General features: G+C 38.6%; 1 protein-coding gene across 1 annotated transcript in view; it reads right to left on the bottom strand.

Annotated features, from left to right (window-relative positions):
- The window catches only part of LOC106881904 (potassium voltage-gated channel unc-103), a 71,702-nt gene that overhangs the window by 33,455 nt on the left and 30,409 nt on the right, over window positions 1–7,838 (bottom strand). Inside the window, exons 5-6 of the mRNA XM_052977137.1 lie at window positions 4,773–4,972; window positions 3,979–4,066 (exon numbers count right to left, since the gene is read on the bottom strand). Of these exons, the coding sequence (XP_052833097.1) occupies window positions 3,979–4,066; window positions 4,773–4,972 (288 nt within the window). The remainder of the gene's footprint in view (window positions 1–3,978; window positions 4,067–4,772; window positions 4,973–7,838) is intronic.

Here is a 7,838-nt window from a genome sequence, read left to right as displayed (position 1 = left end):
TATATATATGTATATATATATATGTGTGTGTGTGTGTATGTTTGTGTGTCTGTGTTTGTCCCCCAACATCGTTTGACAACCGATGCTGGTGTGTTTACGTCCCCGTAACCTAGCGGTTCGGCAAAAGAGACCGATAGAATAAGTACTAGGCATCCAAAGAATAAGTCCTGGGGTCGATTTGCTCGACTAAAGGTGGTGCTCCAGCATGGCCGCAGACAAATGACTGAAACAAGTAAAAGAGTAAAAGAGTATATGCATGTATGGTGGGATTCTGCATGATTTCCATCAACAAAATTCATTCACAAAGTATTAGCCAGCCTGGGGCTATTGTAGAAAACACTTGCCCAAGGTGCTGCACAATAGGACTGATTGGGTGATGCATTCTGTTCTTGAGTAAGACACTTCGTTTCATGTTGCTCCACTCTACTCCACTGGTACAAACAAGCAATCCTGTGATAGACCAGTGTCCCATCCAAGGGGAAAACATACATGCCATGGAAACCAGGAATCCAACCCTATGAATCTCTATGACTCAGGGAGGCTCTTTGCCCTATTCTGGCCCCTCCTAACATAAAGCCACGTCCCTCTCTACTGTAGCCCCACTCAGACAATGGGGGAACCTTAGTCTTACATGCTATACAGTAACCTTACTTGTGCTGGTGCCATGAAAAAAGCACCCAGTACCCTATGTAAAGTGATTGGTACTAGGAAGGGCCTCCAACTGTGGAAACCATGCCAAAGTGGAGATCAGAGCTCAAGGGAGTGTTCAGATCCATCATATCCTAGTAAACCTTCCAACCCATGCAAGCATGGAACAAAGAAGTAAAGTGATGCTGATGAACACAAGACGGGTGTTTAACTTTATCACTCGAGTGAGGGATGAAGCGACAGAAATTAGAAGATTTTAAACAAAATTATTCAATTCCTTTTTTTTAATTTTTAGAAGATTTAAACATTCTTTGTTTCTTAACTAAAAGCATCTGTATGGCATTCACGTGTATTCAACATTGGAATGTTGTGTCTGTAACGAACAAGATCAGGACATTCACCTGAATGTAATATTGCATGATAATGATAATAATGATGATGATAATAATGGCTTCAAATTTTGGCACAAGGCCAGCGAATTTTGGAGGAAGTGGTTAGTCATTTAAATTGACCCAATAATAATAATAATAATAATAATAATGATAATGATAATAATAATAATAATAATGATAATAATAATAATAATAATAATAATAATAATAATAATAATAATAATGATGATTTCATTTATTTGCCCCCAGGGCGAAGGATGAGGGAGATAATACAAAGACAGACATAAAGTGTGAGGGTTTACATATAATGAAATGATAAAGAAACAAAAAAGTACCCACAGTATACAATGAAAAGCCAGGAACAGATACATAGTGTACCAAAGGTTTTAAGAAATTCCTTTCTTCTAAAGGCACATGGCCAGCAAATTTTGGGGGATCAGGGTAGTTGATTACGTTGATCCAATAATATTAATAATAATTATAATGATAATAATCCTTTCTTCTATAGGTACATAGCCAACAAATTTGGTGGTGGTGGCAGTGGGGAGGGTAGATGGTTATATCAGCCTCAATGCTTGACTGGCACTTTATTTTATCGGCCTCCGAAAGGGTCTGTAGTGGTGTGAAATTATGGCCGCCATTAAGGAAGTACAATCTACGCATGTGCAAGGAACTTGCCTTCCCAGAGGCCCCTCGAGTGCACATGCATAGTAAAACCAGTACTTAAAGCGCTTGGTGCGCTTTCTAAGCTCTCTCTTTCGTGCGATGCTTTTGACGTAACAACTACTTGCTCCTTTGGCATGCCTCAATGAAGCTCTTAATATCCAGATGCCAATTACAAGTTAACCAGTGGCTGCCAGGCTGAATGACACAGGATTTGTAGAAGCTAAGCATCACCAACAATAAAACTTATTTTTATTATGTTGTTAATTGTTCTACTGTTTCTTCATATATAATTTTGTTGAAAGCTGATAGAGAGAGACTAATGTCTCTATTGCAACTATCAACCTTTTACAGGTCCATAATAATAAGATTTCAAAGTTTGGCACAATGCCAGCAATTTTAGGGAGAGTGGTAAATCGATTACATCGACCCTAGTATTCAACTGGTACCTATTTTATTGACCCTGAAAGGATGTAAGGTAAAGTCGACCCTAGTGGAATTTGAACTTAGAACATAAAGACAGACAAAACGCTAGAAAGTTACCCTCCGAGGCACAAGTCCGGGCAAGGTTGTTTATAGAAGACCAGAAGTCGCCCATGCATACCAGCCTCCCCTCTCCATGCCACTGATGTTATCCAAGGGAAAGGCAAAAGCCAATACAGCTTGGCACCAATGATGTCACAACTCATAGCTGAGTGAACTGGAGCAATGTGAAATAAAGTGTCTTGCTCAAGAACACAACATGCAGCCCAGTCCGGGATTCGAACTCACAACCTCATGATCGTAAGCTCGACGCTCCAACCACTGAGCCATGCGCCTTCACACCTTAATGATAACAATAATAATAATGAACAATAATATCGATGAGGGTGACAAGCTGGTAGAATCATTAGCACGCTGGACAAAATGCTTAGCGGTATTTTATCTGCTGTTATGTTCTGAGTTCAAATTCTGCCGAGGTCGACTTTGCCTTTCATCCTTTCAGGGTTGATTAAATAAGCACCAGTTACGCACTGGGGTCGATGTAATCGACTTAATCCCTTTGTCTGTCCTTGTTTGTCCCCTCTATGTTTAGCCCCTTGTGGATAATAAAGAAATAGAGAATAATGATGAACTCTCCTGATGAAGACAACATAAGAGTGTTCAACTTTTGCCAAATGACCTGCACAAATGATTTGTTTATTGTGATCAACTGTGCATATTAGTTCACTCTTTCCATCAAATTGGCGTTGTCTGAATGGGTGCACTGTATACCATGCATCAAGTGTCAACATGATCGCAAAGCAATGTGAAATGAAGTGTTTTGCTCAAGAACACAACGCACCACCCAAACCAGGAATTGAAACCCTGATCCCTCAATCATGACTGTAACGTGCTAGAAATTTTAATAATAATAATAGTTTCTATTTTAAGCTCAAGGACAGAATTTTTGAAAGGAAGCTGATACCATTGACTCTAGTACTAGACCAGTATTTTCTTTTACCGACCTTGGAGGAATGAAAGACTAAATTGGCCTTGGTGAGATTTGAGCCCAGAAATATTTTGTCTGATGCTCTAGCAATTTGTAAAAAGAATTTTTGTGACATTCATTCTGAAGCTTTACATTCTGAGTTCAAATTCCACCTTTTGGAGTCGATAAGTATTAGTTGAGCATTGGGGGTCAACGTAATCAGCTTACTCACTTCCCTAAAATTGCTGACCTTGTGCCTAAACCAGAAAGAATTAATATACCGTGTAACATGATTTTTGTCCTTGGGCAGCAACAGTTATTTCTTATTTGCTTACCCCTAGAATGTATGAAAAATGGTCATTATTTCCTTCAAACTTTACTTTTCTAACATTTATTCAAACCCCAAAGAATTCCTCTCAACTCATGGCTATGATGCTCCCCATTTACTCCTGCTCATCATCAGAGATGCACATATTGTCAGTCACTAAGGGACATGCTTGTGTGGTTAAGGTCAAGCAAATGACAAGCAAATCTGTGGTATTGAGCAGAATATTTGCTATAACGATATTTCTGCTTCAGCAACTCAGTGCTGAATCTGTCTGAAATGTAATGGAAAATAGGTCAACTTGAAAACATAGATGTCCAGGTGACAAAAGCAAAGTTTGAAGGGAATAGTAGTCATTTCCTTTGATTTTTAGACAAAAACAAATAGGAAATAACACTTACTGACCAAAGACAAAGAAAAAATTCATATTTTGTTACACAGCATCATATACAATAATAATAATAATAAAAATAACAACAACAAATACAATATGATGATACCTTGAAAGGCTGGGCAATTACTAAGAAGGTTTCTGTTTAAATGTAGACAAATATCAGCTTGAAGGCATTCTGGAAAACTCTTTAATACCTGCAATAAAGAATGAAGACTATTTAGAATTCCACATCAACGCATATCTGAACATGTGTATAGCTATATAGAGTATGTGTATTCCAATTAAAGCACTTTCGCTGTTTATGGCTACCTGATGTCATCCACAGTATTGATATAAATACCACTGGATCTACCGCAGGATTCCTCAGTGTTCATCGAGTATATAACAAATGAAAGAAACAAAAAATGGAATTCACAAGAATACCATTTTCTGTTTCTGCCATTTGTAATCATCATCATCATCATTTAACATCTGCCTTCCATACTGGCATGGGTGGGAGTAATATATACAAAATTGCAGTCATGGCAGATACCAGTGTCACGCAAATTGGCACCCATGCCAATAGCAGATAAACACACCCCAGTGTCACACAAATGGCACCCGTGACCCTCTCAGAATGGTTGTCATTAGGAAAGGCATCCAGCTATAGAAACCATGCCAAATCAGACTGGAGTCTGGTGTAGCTTTCCAGCATGTCAGCCCAGTCAAACCGTCCAACCCATGGCAGCATGGACAATAGACATTAAATGATGATGATGATGATATACTACTTGTTTCAGCCATGGTGGGGCACTGCCTCGAGGAATTTGTAGTGAAATGAATCGACCTCAGACTGGTATAAGACCAGTCTATATCATATTGAGATAAGACCTGGCATAAAATAAGCAAGAATTCACTCACCATGTTCATGTCTATACCATTGGTATAAGACCAGGCATGTTGGAAGTATTCTTCAAGTCTCTGTCGTAATGGGTTAGGAATTTGGTGAAAACGAATGAATTCTTTAATTCGAAGCATTTGCGTGTGGTAGCGAGCTGTACCTGAATACAAACGCTGGATGATTGCAGAAACGTTGCCAAAGATACTTGCATACATAAGAGCTGAAATTACAAAGAGGTTAGACTTGTGAAGACATCATGTTTAAAAAAATTCCTGTTACCACTAAAAAGTAATGGTAACAGAAATGTTACTCACCGATCCTATCCCCACCCCTACGAGTTAACGAGGGAATTGAAACCTGCTGGAAATAGCACATATATACTCCCTCAAATCATGATCTACCATCTTAAAAAATAAAACAGACACATTAGATAATGTAATCCCAGATACACTTTGATAGGAAATTCTAAGGTGAGAAGGCCATGTCTGGAATATCTTTTGATATTTCAGGTCTACTTGATAATTACTGACTCAGAGTTAAAACAACAACCACCACTCCTACCATCTCTGTCATTCAAACTGGTCAGTCAACCACCCTGCCCCACACCCCCAGTGTCTTTAATATAAATACCAGTAATATACTGTGATATATTTAATCAATATCCTCATATATTCTCGATGGGAATTTTTGTAATGGGGATGTTAACATGTTGTCAACATGTTAACATTGTTTTTCTTAACTGTATGGTTGTGTGTTTAAGAAACTCACTTCACAACCAAATGACTCTGGGTTCAATCTCAATGCCTTTTGGGGGTCGATAAGTATACAGTCGTAGCAAAACGTTTGGAACAAATTTTTTTAATAGATACCCACCATATTACTGTATGTAATAATAATATATTGCAAATTAAATATAACTTTGGGTATTTAATATAAAATTCTAATTTTCAGACTTATGCTCCAAACTTTCAGCTATGACTATAAAACCAGCTTAGTATTGGCAGAGTCCTCTCTCTGTCCAGCAATCACATTCTGTATGTTTTTCAAGATCAAGAACAGAAGAACCAAGATGGTGCTTTTATCTAACCAGATGGCCATCTCAAAGAAAAAAAAAAATGATTTTCAAAACAACGAATCCCCTTCTCTTAGATGATACATTCTTGTCTTGCAAGCTACTTGGCAGCTCCTGTAGGTGCTGGTGCCATGTAAAAAGCACCCATGCTGGTGCCACATGAAAATCACCCAGTATACTCCATGATGTGGTTGGCATTAGGAAGGGCATCTATCTGTAGAAACCATGCTAAAATAGACGACTGGGGCCTGGTGCAGCCCTCCAGCTTTCCAGCTTCTGTCAAACTATTCACCCCATACCAGCATGGAAAACAGATGTTAAATGATAAAGATAAATGATGAATTCCTCTAAAGGGCACTCCAGAACTCAGCAGAGGTTTCAAACTGGGCAATGGACGGACCCTACTATACAAAAACTCAGAACATGAAAATAAGGATACAAATACTGGGTGTGGCAGAAAAACTCACCATATTTTACCTGCGCATTAATACGGCACTAATAATGATAGCCACATGGCAATAGTATCTACGTGTAGCTAACGTTTGACCAGTTTTTTCATTTACCATCATTATTGACAACAGAGCACATTGTATTTGTTCTTGATATGTTTTATTAAGAATGGCGCAGGAGTGGCTGTGTGGTAAGTAGCTTGCTTACCAACCACATGGTTCCAGGTTCAGTCCCACTGCGTGGCACTTTGGGCAAGTGTCTTCTACTATAGCTTCGGGCCAACCAAAGCCTTGTGAGTGGATTTGGTAGACAGAAACTGAAAGAAGGCCGTCGTATATTTATATGTATATATATGTGTGTGTGTTTGTGTTTGCCCCCCCCCCCCAACATCGCTTGACAACTGATGCTGGTGTGTTTACGTCTCCGTAACTTAGCGGTTCGGCAAAAGAGACTGATAGAATAAGTACTAGGCTTGCACAGAATAAGTCCTGGGTCGATTTGCTCGACTAAAGGCAGTGCTCCAGCATGGCCACAGTGAAATGACTGAAACAAGTAAAAAGAGTAATGGTAAATCTGAGTTTGTTTTTTTGTTGTTGTTGCTGCATCTTGTACCCAAAGGCAATTTTGGGTACAAGAAGGATATTAGATCTAAGACATGTGTTGTTGACCTGCAGAAAAGTACCATCTGCAAGGATCCTGAGAAAGAATCTTGAGAATAACATCCCTGCTAATACAGCATGTAATAGCTTTAACAATAATAATAATAATGGCTTCTGATTTAGGTGCAAGGCCAGCGATTCTGAGGGTTAGGGTTAGGGTTAGGGTTAGGGTTAGGGTTAGGGTCAGTGGTAAGTAACTGATACTGACATCTCCAGCACTTGACTGGTAATTTATGTTACTAACCCCAAAGGATGAAAGGCAAAGTTGACCTCAGTGGAATTTGAACCCAGAACATAAAGAACCAGAAGAAATGCTGCTAAAGGTTTAATCCAATTCACTCATGACTCAACTAATTACACTGCCTTAATAATAATAATAATAATAATAATAATAATAACAATAATAATAATAATCCTTTCTACTATAGGCACGAGGCCTGAAATTTGTAGGGAGGGGACTAATCAATTATATCAACCCCAGTGTTTCATTGGTACTTAATTTATCGACCCCCGAAAGGATGAAAGGCAAAGTTGATCTCGGCGGAATTTGAACTCAGAACATAGCAACGGGTGAAATACTGCTAAGCATTTCGTCCAGCATGCTAACGATTCTGCCTGCTTACCGCCATAGTAATAATAATAATAATAATAATAATAATAATAATAACAGAAACAATTCCTATCATAGTAGGCGCCTTAGGTATAATAAAAAAAAATATTCAGACAAATACATAACAAAAACACCAGGACTTACAAATATATATAACATACAGAAAATTGCACTAGTGGGCACTGCACACATTCTACGCAAAACACTTTCAATACAATAACCATAAGAGCATCACAGCAAACCACAGCACATACCCAAGGCACACAGAGCTGCGCTCGGTAGTGAAGTGAAAGCA

This window comes from Octopus bimaculoides, chromosome 27 (assembly GCF_001194135.2).
Source record: "Octopus bimaculoides isolate UCB-OBI-ISO-001 chromosome 27, ASM119413v2, whole genome shotgun sequence".
In the NCBI taxonomy this organism is placed as follows: domain Eukaryota; kingdom Metazoa; phylum Mollusca; class Cephalopoda; order Octopoda; family Octopodidae; genus Octopus; species Octopus bimaculoides.
This window is presented reverse-complemented; position numbering and strand designations above follow the sequence as displayed.